Genomic DNA, 21,993 nt, shown 5'->3' with positions numbered 1-21,993 from the left:
AAGATCTTTTTTGTCATGTGTCATGAAAAATGGTATACCTTTGGGCAATTGCTGACCTTTGACCATATAACTTTCAGCAGCTTTGAGATGTACTTGTACGTGCAAGTGCAGACGAGGAAGTGGAAAAATTGTAATCAGCACTTTGTAGCTTTTCTCCAAATGTAGTCAACGTTAACCAAGTGCAAGGCTGTTCACATTGCCTGCCATGTTTTGTGGGAATCTGCTCAAATATTTTGTAGCATATTGGACAAAGCTTCGCACTTTACCATTAATTTTACAAGTGGATAGGCTTTGGAGGAGTATTGTGAAATTAGTTGTTAATCATATATTACATTTAATTAACAAAATTAAAGGATTTTGAAGGTGTATTGATATTTCTGAATTTGAATTTGACTTTTAGTGTTCTTACTTTTTATGTGACTATGATTTAAGATGACTCTTCAAGGTGTGGAGTCTCACTTTAATGGGTCCATTGCAGCTGTCCAGCTGACTCCAGGAAGTTTGGGATTTACAAGCAAATCAACAGATTCTTGAGGATGAATTCTGGCTCTTTATAATGAGGAATATCAAGATTATACTGTTGTTTACTTCAGAGATATTACAAAGAAGGCTCACCAGCTGCTATACTTTGTGAGTTGTCTGAGGTGATTCAGTATGTCATCAAAAACTCTCGAAAACCTACAGGTGTACCGTGGAGATCATTCTGGCTGGTTGCATCACTGCATGGTATGGAGGTGCCAATTCTCAGGTCAAGAATAAACTTCAGAGGGTTCTTAACTTGGCCTGCAACATCACAGGCACCAGACTTCACTCCATCGAGGGCATCTGCATGAGGCGGTGTCTTGAAAAAGCAGCCTCAATCCTCAAAGACCCCCACCACCCAGGCCATGCCCTCTTAACTCTGCTAACATCAGGAAAAAGGTACAGGAGCCCAAAGATGAACACTCAACGGCACAAGGACGGCTTCCCTGCTGCTATCAGATTCCTGAATAATCAATGAATCAAAGACACTGCCTTAACTTTCATGCACTATTATGTTTATTTTTGTATTTACTGTAATGTTGTAAGATGGTTATAGTATGAATGTTTGCTCTATGACGCTGCTTCAAAACACCGAATTTCATGACTTGTTCATGTCAATAAATTCTGATATATATAAAAGCCTGTGATGCTATCTACTGTATCTTTAAGGTGTAAAATAAGACTTGAAATGGTGAATTTTATGTACCACAAGTAGTGAATTGGCAAAAATTAATGTATTTCATATATTTCCATCTCTAGCCTGAAAACCCCCCACACACCAAAATTCACAGCCATGATCTTCTTAACAGAATGAATCTTAGCTGGTGTTATTGTAAAGTAAAATGTAAAACGTCATCAACTTCATGGCCAACTTCCACCCTTATCTCAGATTCACCTGGTCTATCTCCAACAACACTCTCCCCTTCCTGGATCTCTCTGTCTCCATCTCGGGAGAAAAATTTTCCACCAACATATTACAAACCCACTAACTCTCATAACTACCTTGATGGCACTTTTTCCACACCCTGTCTTCTGCAAAGATTCTATCCCTTCTCCTCTCTGCTGCATCTGTTCCCAAGATGAGATCTTTCAGTCCAGATCTTATGAAATATCTGCCTTCTTCCACAAATGTGGGTTCCCCTCCACCACCATCAACTCAACCCTCACATGCATCTCCTCCATTTCTAGCTCATCTGATCTGGCCCTCTCTGCTCCAGATGCAACAAACATAGAATCCCCCCTTATCCTCATCTATCACCCCAATGTCCTCCACATCTTACACATTATCCGCCGGAATTTCCAGCACTTACAACAGGATCCCACCAGAAGACACATCTTCCCCTCTCTGCCTTCTGTAGGGACTGCTCCCTTGTACACTCATCCCTCCCCACCCATTCCACCCCAGCATCTTCCCCTGTGACTGCAGGAGGTGCCACACATGCCTACACCACCCCCCTCACCATGGTCCGGAGCCCCAAACAGGCTTTTTACACAAAGCAATTCTTCACTTGTGTATCCACAGGACTGATTTACTGTATCTGGAGCTTCCTTTCTGGCCTTCTCGATATCAGAGAGACTAGGCGCAGATTGGGAGATCGCTTCACTGTGTTCCATCTGCACCAGTGACAGAGGCCTCCCAGTAGCCAACCACTTCATTTTCGTGTCACACTCCCACACTTACATGTCTGTCCATAGCCTTATGTACTATCTCACCAAGACCACTCGCAAATTGGAGGAACGATACCTGATTTTCTGTCTGGGCCCTCTCCAGCCAGATGGCATTAACATTGACTTTTCTAGTTTCTGCTAACCTGCTCTCTTCTTCTCCCCCCCCCCCCACCTTCCTTTCCCTCTCCATTCACATACCCATCCATCCTCCCCTTGATTGGTGCTGTCTTCTCCACCTATCACCTCCCCCCTACTCTTTAGTTCGGATGCCTGCATGCCTCGATGAAGCACTCTAGCCCCAAAACATTGTTTTTTTTAAATTTTACCTTTGCTATACAAAAGACACTGCTTGACTTGCTGAGTTTCTCCAGCTTTGTGTTTTTACGTTAGCTAGTCTTATTTCTGGCTGGAGGTTCCAGGATAATGGATAGCCATTTAGTATTGAGATGAGAAGAAATCAATTCATTCATGGCAATGAGAGTGTATGTTCAGTTGATGAGTATATTGAAGTTTGACATTGGGAGAATCAAAATGTAAACTGAAGTTCAGCCATGTTATTACTGAATAGTGGATCAGGCTTAATAGGGTGTGATTTACTTCTGCTCCTGTTCTTAAATTGATATGACTCCATCTTTGAAGCATTTAACTGCATATATACTGCACATTGAAAAAGTCTTTCATCCAAATTCTGTGGAAGTAAAGGTGAAATGAACCAGAATATTAATACTAAATATATTGAAGTTGGAAATGTGAAACAAGATTATGAGTTTATCTAAAACAATTATTGCACCCTGATTAATTGAAGGAAAAATAAAAGATCTTTCTCACTGCAAACATTGCTTTCAAAGTAGTCCTAATTGTTGGCCTGCTATTATCAGTAAAAACAGTTTAAAATAGTTCATAGAACTTGTATGTCTAAAGATAAACTAGCTTGTATCTTTCCTAATACGAGCTCTACTTGTGAAAGATGCAATACTGCTGTGGCTTCATTGACTCATATGTTTTGGTCATGTACCTTGTTAGAAAAATTGCGGAAAGTTATTTTAAAAACTCTATCAATGATACTAGTCATTCAATTACAACCTAAACCCTTAACTGCTCTTTTCAGAATTACCGATGTAGATTACTTATCTACTTCTGCGTATCGAGTTCTAGCTTTTTCTACACTATTAGCTAGAAGAGCCATTTTATTTAAATGGAAAGACTCTGATTCTCCTATATTATTTCAATGGCTTTCTCATGTCTTTCTTAAATGTAGAAAAAAAATCAGATGTCATACTTTACAACTACTAAATTTGAAGAAGCATGGAAACCGTTGATTATTTATTGATTACTTTCATGGGATACAACTGGGGTTATTCTATGAATTAACTCTTCCTTTCCGGACCTAATATAATTCATATCATTTTTGTTATCTGTAGGTGTGGTCTGGAGCCATGTTATAAACTATTTGACAGATTTTTGGGTTAGGCCACTCAGTTGTCATTTTTTATTTTATTATATATATATTTTTAGTAGATTAGTTGTTTTTTTTATATATACAATATTATAATTATTTCTTTATCTTTGGTTTCTTTGTTAGGAGGATTATTTCTAATATGCCACATTTTCAGTCTTTGGAATTTATATGTGATACTTTTATAATGTAAACTTGGACTTACCATTTTAATTGCATTGCTTCTATTTTCCTTATGCACTGTATATTATGAAATGTTAATAAAAATATTGAAAAAGAAAGAACAGAGTTAGTGTTGTGCAAAATTTAGACTGCAACATTTATCATGTTGCTCTGTTATCTTGAAAACAATGGACGTGAATGAACAATCTATTTGTCCATTTATTAAAAGAAATAATGCTGCTGACTGAGCAAAAATGCTAATTTTCATGTATACCTGTAAGTGATGCCTTAAAACTATTGAAGTACAACTATAACATTTTTTGTATTTTTAGTAAAGTGCTAAATGTACTACGGTGTTGAATTTTTAAAAAAAAATCTTTGTGTTCTCATGATTTGTTGACAGATTTGTAATTGAAGAGATGATGCTGGAAGATGCAACTGCAGTAAAAGAACAAGTCCCTGATGGATTCAGTTCTACATTTGAAAGAATTGTGGAATCTGATCTTATGAAAGGCACTTCATATAGTAGCCTGGATTCTTTGGATGTATTATCACTGACTGATGAAACAGACAGTTGTGTCAGTTTTGAGGCTCCACTCACACCTCTGATTCAACAACGAATTAAAGAAAGCCCTGAACTTTTACACCAGAAACTGATTCAGGTTGCTGAGCAACGAGAAATCCAGGAAGCTGCAACTGGTGATGAACAAGAAAAATATTCTGAAATGAATGAGGAAAGTATTGAAAGTCCACTGAGAAACTCGCTCACCAGCAGCAGGTCTGAGAATGTGCTGAGCAGGTCTTCTTTAAAGTCGGTTCCAAATGGTTTATACAGTGAGAGGGATGTTACAGAAGATGACATTGGCACGATTGTTAACTCAGTCAGGTAATTCGACAAAGTGAAAACCATTTCCATGTAAACTTTTAAAAGTGTTTTGTTGTGTTAAAAATGTATTACATGTCACAAAAAAAATTGACCACTTTGGTCATAATGTGCGAGACCTAATTATCAAGAACTTGTGCACTCCCATTTGATGAACTTGCACCCAATAATTTTAATAGATGAAAAATCATGGGTGCTGTATTCATAATTTAGTGAGATGCATAATGGGGGATAAATGCAACAGATAATCAGATAACATATGAAAGCATGGCATTAGGACAATAATTCAATAACAAGGCATGATCCAATAAGAAGATTTTGGGGAATACACTGAAGGAACAAAAGAGTTTCAGAATAGAATTCTGACTGGGACAATAAAATCCGTAAAACGGTGGCTGGAGGTGTGAGAAGAAGATCAAGCATTGAAAGAGGGCGAAGAATTGTATTGACGTATTTTGCTGAAGAAATTTAGAGAATTAGGAAAGTTGAGAACATTAGAACCTGATTGATAAGGGCGAAAACGAGGAAAAAAATGTTTTGGAAATGAGAATGGATAATTTGTGAGAGTTACTTGGGGAGCAGGGTTAGTGTGGGAAATGATTCTACAGAGGAATTTTAGATGAATTTTAAGTTTTGAACCAAAAGCAAAATTCTTTGTACGATGAAACTAGAATTAAAGAAGAATAGAGGGAAAATAAAAGCCATAGGACATACAACATTTGTGGAGAAACAGTTAATTTTCAGATCTATAACTTTTCAATGGAACAGCTGTATATTAGCAATGTAAAGCTTTTAAGAAATAGTAAAAACCAATAGAAAGGAGAACAGAAAGAGCAAAAGAAATACCTACTACAGTTCTGTGTTAGGATGGATTGCAGTGAGACTGATTACTGAAAGGAATGTAGGAAAATTAAATGATTACATCAAGATAGCAGAGGGGAGGGTTGCATTGACCATCCAGCAAACTGGAGAAGATGTGGCTCAGAAAAGGAAGAACAATCCATGGCCATGAAGCTTTCTATTGGCCAGAAACATCCTTGTAAATAACTTCAAATTAACTGAAATGTAACTGCATGAACCCATTAATTATACTGTTTTTTATACCTTGGGAATGACAGGAAGATATAAGCAAGCAGATATAAAGCCACTGAGCAATAGTTCTTCAGTTTGTTTGGCTTAAATAAAAATTAGCTAAACATTTTTCTTTAAAGTTCTTTTTTGGATATTAGTGTTGTAGGTTGCATTGCACTATTGAAAATAACAAATCCGTAAATGTATTTAGGCTCTTAAAGAGGTTTCCACTTGAGTCTTGTAACCCCATAACACAAATTTCCTTTGTCCTCGATGAGGAATGATTTTCTACTTCCTTTTATTTCATGTGTTGCTGGAATAGTTTGGATTAACTATTGAAGCCCCTGGAAGATTTGTATATTTCTATGTTCTTGATGGTTTTAACCCCAATTATCAATTATGTTGTACTGTTTCAATGTGACTCCCTGCTGATTTCTAGCTTATGAGTCCCCTTTAATCCTGAATTATAAGCACCTCCACTGCTTCCCCATGCTAATCATATCCCTTCAATTTTTCATGGTAGCCTCTAAACTTACCTCTGCAATGACTCTTTATCAATCATGGCTGTTATCATACCCTGATTTGCATATTTAAATGGTTTTCTGTTTGTGTTCAAAAGAAAGATTGTTGATGATGGATGTAAATAAGATGCATATGCATATATTTGTTATATTTTTACAGGGGCCAGAAATATAAAGAAATTATAATTATGTCTATTCCTTTTAGTTTCAATAAAGAATCAGGTATTTTGACAGGACAATATCCTTGAGTTCACAGAGGATAAATGTCTAACTTTTGCCAGGGCCTTCCAAAATATCATGAAAGAAGTTTTCTGTGGAGTGGTTTCCTGATTTTATGGGGAACTTTTATCAACCATCTATTAACCTAAGAAACCTCAGCAGTTTATGCAGAAGATGTGCAAGTCCTGTTTGACATTGTATAGAGTCAAACACTTTGTTAAAGTGAATTGATTGATTCCATTTATAATGCTAGAATGACCTCCATGCAAGTTGAGGGATTAAAAAATGCATTTTGTCAGATGTAAAGAGATACCAGGATGCCTTGGAATAAGCACCAATGATACAGACATCAAGTGTTTTACTCATCTTGCAAGTAGCTACACCCCTGGATTGATGAAGGGGCTTTGGACCTGGGACCACAACAGACAGGGTATTCCACAGGGTGTTCCACTGCTCTGTAGACATGTCAGAAAAGTTGCCCATAGAATTTTGGGTCATTCTATAAATTGATAAACCACAGAAAACTAGATTGAAGCTTCGTGGATGCTTGTTCTTCCTTGATTAATGAAATCATTCAATAACCCACCTGATCAATTTAAATTAACAAAGAACACATCGCACTTGAATATAGTTGTACCTGAATGTATTTTTTAATTAACAAAAGGAAAATATCAATTTGAGATTAAATGCATCTCCAGTGTTGAATCCTCATATTCACGTGTTGTTTCTATGCTGGTTAAAAAAAAATTCCAACAATTATTCTGACATTGAATTGATAATAGTGCAGATGGGTAAAATAGTTAAAGGCCTCAAAAAGTAGGCCTAAGTGAATAGTGTTAGGTCTGCTTTGTTCATGAATGAGTGAGACAAACACCAGACTGAGTCGAAATCAGGGTTCTTTGTTCTTTATTACCGGATTGTAACACTTGCGACTAACCATGTTAGTCGGAGAATGCATTCTGCCGTTATCAGCAAAATGGTGATTTTTTATACCCTTGGATATGTGCTTAGAACATCATCATATCATTACTTGTCCAATGACTAAAACTGTTGCTATCCTTTCCCTGCTAGCTTCCTGCCTCTCAATCCATCAATGTCTCTCTTATCTTGTAAGTACAAGGATGCATTCACATCTTGTTACAGCCCTGTACATTCCCATCTCATGATGTTTTACCTAACAGGAGTACAAGGACACCTCCCCTTCTTGTTACAGCCCTGTACCGGGTAACTCCCTACACATTCCCATCTCATGATGTTTTACCTTACAATAGGTAAAGATCCATTTCACCCTGTTACTCTATGCTTGCGGTTATAAATGCTAAACTCTCTGAAAATGTTGTTATTCAAAATTTCATGTATACCCTTTTACTACCAATTAAAAGTGGGACTATAATCTCATTGAAAGGTATTCTCTGTGTGAAGAAGGTGCCCCTCCAGTCTCTTCCCCTCCCACCTGAAATCTGTGCTTTCAAGTTTTAGATTCACCTATTCTGCAAAATAGGCTTTGACTATTTGCCTTGTCTATGTTCCTCATGTTTCTATAAACCTCAATAAAGTTCTTTCTCCCCCCCCCACCTTTAGCTTCCTATGTTCCAAGGAGAAAAGTCCTAGCATGTTCTAATAATTCCAACCCTCAGTCCCAACAACATTTTTATCAAGATCCAACCTACTAGCTCTTTCAAACCTATCTCCAATAAAGCAATGTTCTACAACTTGCATATGCAACCATGTAGAAAGGCAAAGGAAAGGAGTGGCATGGGTTTGAATCCGGCACTGTTTGTAAGAAGTTCGTACATTCTCGTGACCTGTATGGGATTCCACCTGGTGCTTTGGCTTCATCCCATCTTCCCAAACGTGTTTGTAGGTTAATTGGTGTATTTGGGTGGCATGGACTTGTGGGCTGGAAGATTCTGTTACTGTGCTGTATCTCTTTTTTTTTAAAAAAAACACTGATTCCATGTTATGTGCTCTTTTGTGCACTGAGATTCAAGCTGAGAAACATTGAATCTTGTGACATCAGACAAACATCTTTAATGTTACAAGGCTGAAAGTCACCATTATCAAATTGTGATGTTGAATAGAAAACGACAGAAACATTTAGGTGCTGCCACCTGCTGTTGCTATAATAATTATATTAACATAAACTTCAGATTTATAGTCAGAGTACATATATGACATCATATACAACCCTGAGATTTGTTTTCCTGTAGGTGAGGCAGAATTACCCTTTATTGATAGTGTGTAAAAAAACTGTACACAATGTACACATATAAACAAATAGAAATATAAGCAAACTGCAATACAGAGAGGAAAAAAACAACAAAGTGCATAAGTAAGAGTCCTTAAATGAGTCACTAATTGAGTTTATTGTTGAGGAGACTGATGGTGGAGGGTAGCAGCAGTTCCTGAGCCTGGTGGTGCAAGTCTTTTGGCATCTTTCCTGATGGTAGCAGCAAGCCCAAAGGTAGCAGTATGAAGACATTTTATCATCAGGGTGATGGAAGTCCTTTATGATATTGGCTGCCTTCTTGAGGCAGTGCCTCACTTAGGTGTCTACAACAGATGGGAAGTCACAGCCTTTGATAGATGTGGCTACGTTTGCTACCTTCTGCAGTTTTCTGCTTTCTTGAGCACTTGAATTGCCAGACCAGGCTGTGATGCCACCTGTCAGTTTACTTTACACTGTGTACCTGAGGATGTTTGATAAAGTACCTGACGAGATGACATACCCCTTAGAAAGTGGAGATGTTCGTGTGCCTTTGTAGCGTCTCGAATGACTCAAAGACTTGTTGACTCAAACCAAGGCTTTTATTAGCAAAAGTCTGGAGCATATTACATTGAGGTTGACCAGTCCAGACTGACCTGGGTCTGATTATGACTTGCCAGTAGGTGTGGCTATGGCTCTCAGCCAATCACTACTACTATATATTTAAATATACAGATTGGTGATAGTATTCTGTACTATCACAGCCTTCTTCACAGTTGCCTTTGTGTTGACTTCAGGAGAAGTCCTCCAATATGTGGACTCCCAGGAACTTGTTCACTCTCTTTCACCTCCTTCCCATCAATGTGGCAGGAGCGTGGTCCTTTGGCTTTTGCTTCCTAAAGTCAACCATTGGTCTTGCTATTATTGAGAGCAAGATTGTTGTTCTGGCACCATCCAATCTGATTCAGATTCCTAATCCCCATCCTGTATTCTGACTCATTATTCTCAGTTATTCGGCAAACTGATGGTGTTGTCATCAAATTTATAGATTGAATTGGAGCTAACCTTAAAGCAGCTGTGCAGTCATGGATATATGAGAAATAGAGTAAGGGACTAAGCCTGCAATCTTTGGGTGCCCCTTTGTTGATGGTGATGTTGCCAGGACCAGATGTTTAAATGGAAAATGTATATAATTCAACATGATGAAAGGAGTACAAGATGGGAGTGGGAAGGAATATTGGACCCTCTGGAGCAGGTGACACAAACTGTCAGTGAATTAAGATTGCCTGAATTCTGTAGGTATTACAAATAAGAGTAATCAAGGATGCCCATGCTCAACTCGGGGGAATTATCCACACAAATGTGGTTGCCATACTGTCTTGGGATCAGGACAGTGAAGATCTAGTGATTCATATTTAGTCCTGATGACAACCTGCTCCACCTTGATATGCCATCCCTCCGTGTCATCCATATTCTTTCAAATCAACTTTGGCCAACTCTTGTGCCTCTGAGGTTCTTTACTCAAGTGTAATACTGGTGCATCTGATTTGATCTTCTTCTCAAACTACACCGTTTATTTTCAGATGATCACTGCCACCTGATATACCTCAAGCTCCTTAATAGATATTCAAACAGGAACCAATTAAGAGAGAACACAATGAAAGTAAGAGATTATACTAGGTTAGATGAGCAAAAGTCACAATTAACCACATGGGATTATGATGCTTGGCCATTACAGAGATCCAGTTCATACATAATAGATTTTAAATATTCATGGCTACAAGGTACCTGGTAAAGGAGGGAAGAATGGAGACTGAGTGACAGTATTGATTAGGAATTGATTGCAGAGCTGGAGGGAAAGAGTATCTGAGAACATTCAAGGACAAAATCTATCTGATTAGAGTTAAGAAACAATAGTTGTGACTTTTCCATTGAAGGTATTCCGCAAGTTACCAACTGGTAAGAAATGTATTAAGGAGTAAATTTGATGGGAAACTGCAGAGATGTGAAAAGCTAAAATTTGGTGAATACCAGGACTTAAATTATCCAAATACAACCTGGAATGGCAATAACCAAAGGGGAAAGAATTTCTCGGGTATATTCAGAGAAGTTTATCAATGCATTTCTAGTCCAGACAGAAATGTGTTATTTCTGGACTTGCTTCTGGGGCAACCATATAGAGCAATATATGGTGAGAAAACACTAAGGAAATGGGAATAGCTGTGCAAAGGATATAAACCTTTTCACAGTAATGATGGTCAATTGGAAAATTAATTTCATTAGGATGAGAATGGATCTGGCCAAGATAAATTGGAATTAAAAACTTGGCTGACAACTTGCAGTTGAGAATGATAATGTGTCCATCCAAAATAAAGTCAGACTTCCTTGGAAGACCAAAAATATAGAGGGTGAAATATAGCAAGACAAAAAAAAATGCATGACAATTGCTGATTATTTACAGAAAGTGAATAGGAAAATAAGCGAGGCAGGCACTGAATATGTGAAAAGTCTGGGAGTAAATATAAAAAGAAAATCCAAGATTATTCCATGGGAACATCAACAGAAAAAGAATTCAAACAGAACCAGTGAAGCTGAAATTTACTCGTGGAGACATAACTGAGGAACTAAATGAGTTCTTTACATCAGTCTTCAATAAGGAAGAAAATGCTGTTACAGTCTCAGCAAAGGACCAAGATCCTGGGTAGATGAAAATATATTAGAGATTTTTTTTTAAAACATCTGCACTTTAAGTGGACAAATCACCCACTGCAGGTTGAATCATCCTATCTTGCTGAAGGAATTAGTGAGTATTTTTTTGGAAATGGTTTGTGCATAAGATATAATTTTGACTTTGTTATTTTTAAACTAAGGTTATTAGTTTCTTGGTTGAATGATATAGATCACATTCGCTATCACATGAGACAGCGCAGACTCTGAACAGGAGACAGCGCAGACTCTAAACCACAATATTCTTGAGGCAGCACAGACTCTGGAGACGAGACAGCGCAGACTCTGGAGACGAGACAGCGCAGAACTCTGGACACGAGACAGCGCAGAACTCTGGACACGAGACAGCGCAGAACTCTGGACACGAGACAGCGCAGAACTCTGGACACGAGACAGCGCAGAACTCTGGACACGAGACAGCGCAGAACTCTGGACACGAGACAGCGCAGAACTCTGGACACGAGACAGCGCAGAACTCTGGACACGAGACAGCGCAGAACTCTGGACACGAGACAGCGCAGAACTCTGGACACGAGACAGCGCAGAACTCTGGACACGAGACAGCGCAGAACTCTGGACACGAGACAGCGCAGAACTCTGGACACGAGACAGCGCAGAACTCTGGACACGAGACAGCGCAGAACTCTGGACACGAGACAGCGCAGAACTCTGGACACGAGACAGCGCAGAACTCTGGACCACAATATTCTTGAGGCTGATCAGGCTAAAGATTGTGACATCCATCAGATTTTATTTAATTTTTTTTTCACACTGTGAACCATATCAATCAAAATACATACAAACATTTCCCTCTTAAATATACACAGTGGAATTTTTTCTCCTTTTTTTCCCTCCACCTTCCCTCTCCCCTTCCCACCCCCCTCCAAACCCATTAAACGTTCAACATATACAATACAATAAAACCATTAAACAATGTCATCACACAATTAAAATAAGCAAAAAAATTGTGTCATCTACTTTTACACACTGGGCCACTTCATTTTGTCTTATCATTTTATCATTTTAGGGGGTGGAGGTCTGAGGCAAGCCATCTCTGTTGTGTTCCATGTACGGTTCCCAAATTTGTTCAAATAATGTGACTTTATTTTTTAAATTATATGTTATTTTTTCCAATGGAATACATTTATTCATTTCCATGTACCATTGCGGTACTCTCAGGCTCTCTTCTGATTTCCAAGTTGACATTATACATTTTTTTGCGACAGCTAAGGCTATCATATAATAAATCATTTTTGTGCTTTATCCAGTTTGAAGCCTAATTCTTTACTTCTTATATTACTTAGAAGAAAGATCTCTGGATTTTTTGGTATGTTGCTTTTTGTGATTTTATTTAATTCCTGATTTAGATCTTCCCAAAACTTTTTTACCTTCTCACATGGCCAAATTGCATGTACTGTGGTTCTCATTTCCTTCTTACAGTGAAAACATCTATCTGATGTTGGATCCCATTTTTTTTAACTTTTGGGGCATGATATATAACCTGTGTAACCAATTATACTGTATCATGCGTAACCTTGTGTTTATTATATTCCTCATAGTTCCAGAGCATAACTTTTCCCATATTTCATTTTTTATCTTTATGTTTAAATCTTTTTCCCACTTTTGTTTGGGTTTGTAGCTTATTTCATAATTTTCCTTCTCTTGCAGCTTGATGTACATGTTCGTTATAAATCTTTTTATTATCATTGTTTCTGTAATCACATATTCAAAGCTGCTTCCTTCTGGTAATCTCAGTCTGCTTCCCAATTTGTCCTTTAAGTAGGCTTTCAGTTGATGGCATGCAAACATTGTACCATGAGTTATTCCATATTTGTACTTCATTTCTTCAAATGTTAATAAATTATTTCCCAAAAAAACAATTCTCTATTCTTTTAATTCCTTTTCTCTCCCATTCTCTAAAGGAAAGGTTATCTATTGTAAAAGGGATTAGTTGATTTTGCGTCAATAATAATTTTGGTAGTTGGTAATTTTTTTTCCTTTCTAAGTGAATCTTCTTCCATATATTGAGTAAATGATGCAGTACTGGTGAGCTTTTATATTGCACCAGGTTTTCATCCCACTTATAAAGTATATGTTCTGGTACCTTCTCCCCTATTTTATGTAGCTCTATTTTAGTCCAATCTGGTTTTCTCCTTGTCTGGTAAGAATCCGATAAATACCTTAATTGTGCTGCTCTATAATAATTTTTTAAGTTTGGTAACTGCAAACCACCTTGTTTTTACCACTCTGTTAATTTACCTGACGCTATCCTACAGGGGAATCACGTTGCTCTCCATTGCAGGCAAAATCTTCGCTAGGATTCTACTAAATAGAATAATACCTAGTGTCGCCGAGAATATTCTCCCAGAATCACAGTGCGGCTTTCGCGCAAACAGAGGAACCACTGACATGGTCTTTGCCCTCAGACAGCTCCAAGAAAAGTGCAGAGAACAAAACAAAGGACTCTTCATCACCTTTGTTGACCTCACCAAAGCCTTCGACACCGTGAGCAGGAAAGGGCTTTGGCAAATACTAGAGCGCATCGGATGTCCCCCAAAGTTCCTCAACATGATTATCCAACTGCACGAAAACCAACAAGGTCGGGTCAGATACAGCAATGAGCTCTCTGAACCCTTCTCCATTAACAATGGCGTGAAGCAAGGCTGTGTTCTCGCACCAACCCTCTTTTCAATCTTCTTCAGCATGATGCTGAACCAAGCCATGAAAGACCCCAACAATGAAGACGCTGTTTACATCCGGTACCGCACGGATGGCAGTCTCTTCAATCTGAGGCGCCTGCAAGCTCACACCAAGACACAAGAGAAACTTGTCCGTGAACTACTCTTTGCAGATGATGCCGCTTTAGTTGCCCATTCAGAGCCAGCTCTTCAGCGCTTGACGTCCTGCTTTGCGGAAACTGCCAAAATGTTTGGCCTGGAAGTCAGCCTGAAGAAAACTGAGGTCCTCCATCAGCCAGCTCCCCACCATGACTACCAGCCCCCCCACATCTCCATCGGGCACACAAAACTCAAAACAGTCAACCAGTTTACCTATCTCGGCTGCACCATTTCATCAGATGCAAGGATCGACATTGAGATAGACAACAGACTCGCCAAGGAAAATAGCGCCTTTGGAAGACTATACAAAAGAGTCTGGAAAAACAACCAACTGAAAAACCTCACAAAGATAAGCGTATACAGAGCCGTTGTCATACCCACACTCCTGTTCGGCTCCGAATCATGGGTCCTCTACCGGCACCACCTACGGCTCCTAGAACGCTTCCACCAGCGTTGTCTCCACTCCATCCTCAACATCCATTGGAGCGCTTTCATCCCTAACGTCGAAGTACTCGAGATGGCAGAGGTCGACAGCATTGAGTCCACGCTGCTGAAGATCCAGCTGCGCTGGATGGGTCACGTCTCCAGAATGGAGGACCATCGCCTTCCCAAGATCGTGTTATATGGCGAGCTCTCCACTGGCCACCGTGACAGAGGTGCACCAAAGAAAAGGTACAAGGACTGCCTAAAGAAATCTCTTGGTGCCTGCCACATTGACCTCCGCCAGTGGGCTGATAACGCCTCAAACCGTGCATCTTGGCGCCTCACAGTTTGGCGGGCAGCAACCTCCTTTGAAGAAGACCGCAGAGCCCACCTCACTGACAAAAGGCAAAGGAGGAAAAACCCAACACCCAACCCCAACCAACCAATTTTCCCTTGCAACCGCTGCAATCGTGTCTGCCTGTCCCGCATCGGACTTGTCAGCCACAAACGAGCCTGCAGCTGACGTGGACTTTTTACCCCCTCCATAAATCTTCGTCCGCGAAGCCAAGCCAAAGAAGAAAAAGAAAATCCTCGGTTTCCCCTCCCCCCACCCACCCTTTCCATAAGAATTTCCTTATTATTCTCTTTAGTTCATTGAAGAATTTCTCTGTTAAGGGAATTGGTAACGATTGAAATAAGTATTGTATCTTTGGGAAGACATTCATTTTAATCCAATTTACCCTCCCTATCAATGTTAGTGGCAATCCTTTCCAATGTTCTAAGTCTTCCTGAAATTTCTTCATTAATGGCTGTTAATTTAATTTGTATAGGTGGCTTAAATTATTATCTAATCTAATACCTAGGTATCGGATTGCTTGTATTTGCCATTTAAATGGTGATTCTTTTTTAAATTCTGTATAATCTGCATTACTCATTGGCATTGCTTCACTTTTATTTGCGTTGATCTTGTACCCCGATATTTCTCCGTACTCCTTCAATTTCTTATGTAATTCTTTTATTGATATTTCTGGTTCTGTTAAGTATACTATGATGTCATCTGCAAATAAACTGATTTTATACTCCTCTTTTATTTTTATCCCTTTTATTTTATTTTCTGTTCTTATCAGTTCTGCCAGATGGTTCTGTTGATATGCCATACATGGTGAAAATTTTTTTTAAAACTTCATTTCAACAACAATCTAAAGCTATAATGCTTATAAGCTAGAAATGTGCTCTGATCAAAGTACATGAACGGCTTGAAGCATCTTTTAAAATCTTTTTCTTTGGTTCAGTGTTTATTACTGGACAGACGACAATATTGGTTTTAAACGGATCTGTGATTTTTAGGGAGAGAATTTGTTTGATTGATGTTCAAGCTATTAATTCTCCGCCAAATGAAATTTTTCCCAAATCTTTAATTTTCAGTTTAATCCTTAACTATTTTGCAGAGGGGAAAAAAAACAAGAATTTGTTTGAGAAATTATGCTCATTCCAAATCCTATCATTGTATAATGTGTGGCCTGAATTCACCAATGTTATTTTTGAAATTGTTAGCAGGTCCTATTGTCATTTCAAATGACGGACATTTCTTATGATTAATGAATGACATGAAAGACATAATTGCTTGCAGTCTCAGTATGTTTAACTACCACAGATATTCTGATTCTAAACGTGCACATTTGTATTTCATTCTATTTCAAGCTATCACATTTTTGAATAGATAACACTTGCTGCCATGACGATTTCCTGATTTGGTCAGCATTGATAAATCCTGTAACCCATGCAGATGTCAACTGTGGTTCAGTTGGTGGTACTGCCATTACCTCTGCACCAAAATTCAAGTCTATTTTCAGAAACTTAATGCAGAAAAAATTAACTTGATTCTTTTGTTTCGAATTGATGGTGTGCTGCATAGTTGGAGGTGATGTGTTTTAGATTGAACATTATACTAAGGTGCCAGTTGCTCTTGGGTCTCACAGAGCTCTTAGAAAATAATTCTGTGACTGGGCAGAGTTAACATGAAATTATGAAAGGAAAATCACGCTTGACAGATATCTTAAAGTGGATTGACGTTGAAACTAGCAGAAGGTATAAAGCTGAACTAACTTGGTCTTTGAAAAGGTATTACTCAAAACGTTATTAGACAAAATTCATTGCACAGCTTTTTAGGTAATATCCATGCATAAACTGAGAATTTGTTAATGAAGTAGGAATAATCAGGTAATTTTTTGGGTTGAGAGACTATGATCAGTGGAATTTCAGAGCTGCTACTGCTTGGATCCCACCTTTTCACTAAGCAATTATTTGGATAAAGGATAAAGTTTAAAATATTCAAGTTTGCCGATGAAACAAACATTAATGGCACATAGGTAGTAAGCAGGATGCAAAAGCTTCAAATTGATCAAGGACATAGCAATGAAATAATATATGGGAAAAAGGTGGGGTTAGTCACTTCAGTATTAAAATAGAAACAGTATTTGAACTAGTGAAAAATTAAAGGCAGTTGGTGCTCAAAAAACCTGGATGTTCTTGTAAATGAATCAATGAAAATTGACATGCAGGTGCAGTACACAGTAAGAAAGGCAAATAATATGGTGGCTCTATTTACCAATGATTTGAGTAGAGGAATATATGTTACTTGCAATTATTTTAGGCTCTGGTCAGATTACATGTGAATCTTGTGGGCAGGGTTAGGTTTCCTACCTTGAGAAAGATATATTTTTGATAGAGGGAATGTAATGAAAGTTTACCCATTGATTTCTAAGGTGGGATAGTTTGTAAGTGGACTGAGCCCTCACTCAAAAGTTTGGAAGACAGAGTGATTTTATTAAATTTGTTATGGATTTGGTAGATCTAGAGTTGATTTTTTTCCCCCCCACTCTGAGCATCCAGTTAAAAAGAGTTGCATTTCATTGCAAGCAATTAACTATTCAATGTGATGAGAAGAAATTCCTTCACTCAGGGGATAATAAAAATTTGGAATCCTTATCCAAGGGGATTTGGAGGCTCAGTAAAGTATATACAGTACCTGACAGAAAACTATAGATTTTTAGCTGTAGGGGAGTTGAAGGAAATGGGCTTAATGCAAGGATGTGGTGTTGAGATAAAAGATCAGCCAAGATCTTGTAAATGGAGCAACAGTCATGAAGGGCTGAAATACCTACTCCACCTTCCATTTCCTATGTTCTTGTGATGGGATGATCTTGAAAATCAGCAACTGAGTTATGCCTAATGTCCCAGTCATTCAGTGTTCCACATTCAACATAATCTGAAAATTACCAAGAATTTATTTTGATAATCGTTTGTTTGTACTGGAGCAGTGTAATATCTGAAAAGAACCTCTTTGACTATAAAGTGTTTTGAGAATCCCAGTAAAGTGTATGGGAAGATTATTTCATTTTCTCGGTACAAACTAACACAATATTTCACTTGTTATCCTAATGCGGGTTCTAAAATGCACCTTTCTGTATGTGCAAGATAGACATTTAAATAAAACAATAAGAGCCAAAATGAACTAGCCAAAAAAGACAAAATGTAAATGGTTTAAAAAAAATATTTATGACAGATAAACTATTTCTGCCGTCTCCTAATTTCCATCTGAGTTTATTGTAAAGGCACTGACTTTCAAGTCAGCATATTCATTTAAACTATTTCTATTTTAGTACCCACTGTTCAAATCATATGTTTACCCTATTTTAGATTAAATTTTGTAACCCGTTGATGTAACAGATTGTCATAAATGCTTTGTCATTTGATTCCAGTGATGCCAACTTTAAGGAAGCTCTTTCTGATTCTGATTCTGAAATGGGAAGTACAGAACAACTAGAACATGGGAGCACTGACACTTTGGCTAACGGTTGCAAAACAAATGCAGATCCTGCAAAACGACTTGCCAAACGACTGTATAATCTCGAAGGTTTCAAAAGATGTGATGTAGCACGGCATCTTGGAAAGAAGTAAGTTTGGTAATCTTTTTAGAGCATTATTACTTACCAGAAGTTGGTCTTGAGAGAGTCTAGAGTGTTTTAGGAGAAAAAAAAAACACCCAAAATGTATGATATCAGACAGGGAATTCAGAAGAAACATTATTTTTGCCCAACGTGTTGTGAGTGTAGAGCCAGCCAAAGAATTGTTGAAACAAATATAGGATGTTTGTTAAGGGTAAGCTGAACATATACAAGAGAACATAAAACTGATGTGGTTGGAGAATGGGAGATGGAAAGAAACTTAAGGCTGGATTGGTTGGGCCAGTTCAGCTGTTGGTGTGCTATATTTTCTCTTTAATTCTCTTTGTGCAACACATTGTAAATAGTGTGTAAAGGATAAAGTACCTTCTCTCGCACATACACTTTTGATACAGGGGTATATAGAATTTATCCTCAAATTTCAGCCAGTCATTGTCCAAAACTGGTTATATATCTTAATTTATAGGTACATAGGAAGTAAGAACAGGAATAGGCCAAAAATGGCCCATCGAGCCTGCTCCGCCATTCAATACGATCATGGCTGATCTAATTTATGACCTAACTCCATCTCCCAGCCTTCTCCCCATATCCCCTAATTCCTCTATCATGTAAAAATTTGTCTAACCGAATTTTAAATATGTTTAATGAAGCAGCCTCAACCACTTCCCTGGTTAGAGAATTCCAAACATTCACTACTCTCTGGGAAAAACTATTTTTCCTCATCTCTGTCTTAAATCTACTCCCCCGAATCTTGAGACTGTGTCCTCTGGTTTTAGTTTCCCCGACCAGCTCAAAAAACCTTCCTACATCTATCCTATCTATACCCTTCATAATCCTATATGTTTCTATAAGATTGGTTTATTTTTATGAGCAAAATGAAGGCGGTATCAAAGCTACAGGATGTTGGGCATAACTGTATCAGCTGCAGCATGTCATAGAAAAGAAAACTGAAGAACAATTCATAAACATCCCAGCTAGATATGAACAATTTAAGTTGGGAGAATATTGCTGAAACAGGAGAGATATGATTTTAAAAAAATATTTTATTTTGACTTTTTACAGACTCAAAGTAATTACAACAATCAATACAATCTTCTTCAACATTCATAGAAGATACAGAGTCTGTGTTTTGAGCTCCCCCTTGCCCCCAAACATATAACCAAACCGATTATACAAATACAAGTGGAGTTTAGAGCCCCCACCAAAAACCTAAAAAAAGGAAGAATCTAATCAACTAGAGAGATATGATTATTAAACTTCGACAAAGTGAATCGGTAAACAATTGAATTTAAATCCAATTGTATGAGGATAAGAGTGATTAATTTAACACTATGCTAATATTGCAGTTGAATTGAAGCAGAATATGACAAAGCAGGTTGGAGAAATAGTGTAACCAGAATAATATAAAATCGTGGTGCTGCTGGAACAACTGTAATGGCAATGCTGCCACTGGCATGGTCCGTGAAGAGCAGGGAGCGGAGACACAGTGCTCTAGCGGGGGTCAAACTGTCCTGGCCAACTGTCGTCAGCTCCTTACAGGTTTTAAAAGGCCTGTTAATGGAGCCAGCAGTGATTTTTATTTAAAAATCCCACGACTGTGGGGGTCTGGGCCTAAGATGGTGGTACCTATGATCAGCAGTGGCCATGAGAGGATTCAGAGTCTGGGAGGACAGAGGACTGGTGCAGGGGACCAGAAAACTGGTCACCCATTTGAGAAGGTGAAGCAGAGTAGTACAATGCACGAGAAAGTGAACACAGTGACGGACCAGTGAGGGGTTCTGCAGCTGGAGAACACACAGGCAGTGGGCTTTTGGCAACTCAGGGTAAGGAATCTGCATAGGTTGAGGGCTGCTGGCGACTGCAGTCGAGGAATTCACAGCTGGCGCCAGACTGCTGGAGACTGGATTGGGATTGGCTGAAGGAATACCAGGTATTGGAAGTGGGATGTGAGAGAGTGCCATGGGCCTGAAGGTTTCCTGATCATGTCAAAGATGCTATCTGGAGTTCGGGATGCTGACTTTGTGGCTGTGGGCCACAATGGACACACAGTGACTCTGAGAGGTTTTCCTCTGACTGTACCAGACTCTTTGGGCAATTTCTGCTGATGGCAAATCTGTTGGCCTTACAGGAGATGAAACCGTATTCCCTGTAATATTGCACTGTTTTTATTACTTGACAATAAAGGAATTGAATCTGAATATTTCAACATTATCTTGAATTGTGCAGATATCCACCATGAAGGTATGAAGGATTTGAAATCCTCCTTTTTTAATCTCTTGGAACAAGGAGTTCCATTTATTGCAATAAACTGGAGAGGCTAGAAATTTGAAAACAAAAACAAGAATTGCTGAAGATGTCAGACAATATTTTTTTAGAGGGAGCTAGAATTCCAGGAAGAGAAATGAGAGTGACCTGAAACACTCAAGTCTGTTTCTCTTTCTTCTGACATTGCCTGACTTGCAGGTATCTTGAGCATTTTCTGTTTTCATTCCATTTGTATGCTCCTTTTGACTCGAAAAATCAAAAGCAGCACTATTAGGGGACAAATGTTATTCGATAGACAAATGTCATTATTTTAATGAACTTGCTGTATTCACTTGAATTTCTGAAATGATACATAATTATCCACAATTAACCACACTCCAGGAAGTGTCCATCTCAAATCACATCATACTCAGAAAAACAGTGCTTGCTCCATGATTGACTTTCCAGTCCAATTAAAAAAATTTTTTTAGGGCACCTGTTGTGCCTACATTGGGATTGGCTTTGATTAAATACTTATTCAATAAAAGTTTCATTAACTTCACTCAGATCTTTAATTCAGTAATTTGGTGTTCCTTCTTTTATAGCAATGATTTCAGCAGGCTTGTGGCTGAAGAATATCTTAGCTTCTTTGACTTCACAGACTTGACTCTGGATAAAGCACTGAGGTGAGTGACTGGAGATAAGGTGATGCCATTTCAAAATGAAATACAATTTTAAAATTGAAAATCTGAAAAAGACATTTTCATCAATGATGTAACAACTGAAATTTATTTAAAGTTTCAAATAGGTAGCTTTCTATTCTGTTAAAATAAAAATTAAAACCATTAATTTTTATTTCATCATTATTTTTGTTGTATAAAGCCTGAAATTAGAGCCATAGATAGGGTGGATAACCAGCCCCTTTTTCCTCAGGGCCACAATAAGAAATCCCAGAAGACATCTGTACAAGGTGAGGGGAGGAAAATGTAGGGGAGTGTAAGGTAAAAACATCATGAGATGGGACCGGAGAAGGAGTCACCCAGTACTAAGGAGTAACAGAATGCAGATGTGACCTTGTACACGCAAGAT

General features: G+C 38.3%; 1 protein-coding gene across 14 annotated transcripts in view; it reads left to right on the top strand.

Moving 5' to 3' along the window:
* LOC138743365 (PH and SEC7 domain-containing protein 2-like) overlaps positions 1-21,993 on the top strand; it is a 274,779-nt gene that overhangs the window by 48,264 nt on the left and 204,522 nt on the right. For all 14 annotated transcript variants that reach the window (XM_069898611.1, XM_069898607.1, XM_069898609.1 and 11 more), the window contains 3 exons: positions 4,212-4,694; positions 18,457-18,651; positions 21,510-21,590. In XM_069898611.1, the coding sequence (XP_069754712.1) occupies positions 4,212-4,694; positions 18,457-18,651; positions 21,510-21,590 (759 nt within the window). The remainder of the gene's footprint in view (positions 1-4,211; positions 4,695-18,456; positions 18,652-21,509; positions 21,591-21,993) is intronic.

This window comes from Narcine bancroftii, chromosome 9 (genome assembly GCF_036971445.1).
Source record: "Narcine bancroftii isolate sNarBan1 chromosome 9, sNarBan1.hap1, whole genome shotgun sequence".
Classification (NCBI taxonomy): Eukaryota; Metazoa; Chordata; class Chondrichthyes; order Torpediniformes; family Narcinidae; genus Narcine; species Narcine bancroftii.
Note: the sequence above shows the minus strand (reverse complement) of the source record. Positions and strands in the feature narration are given on the sequence as shown.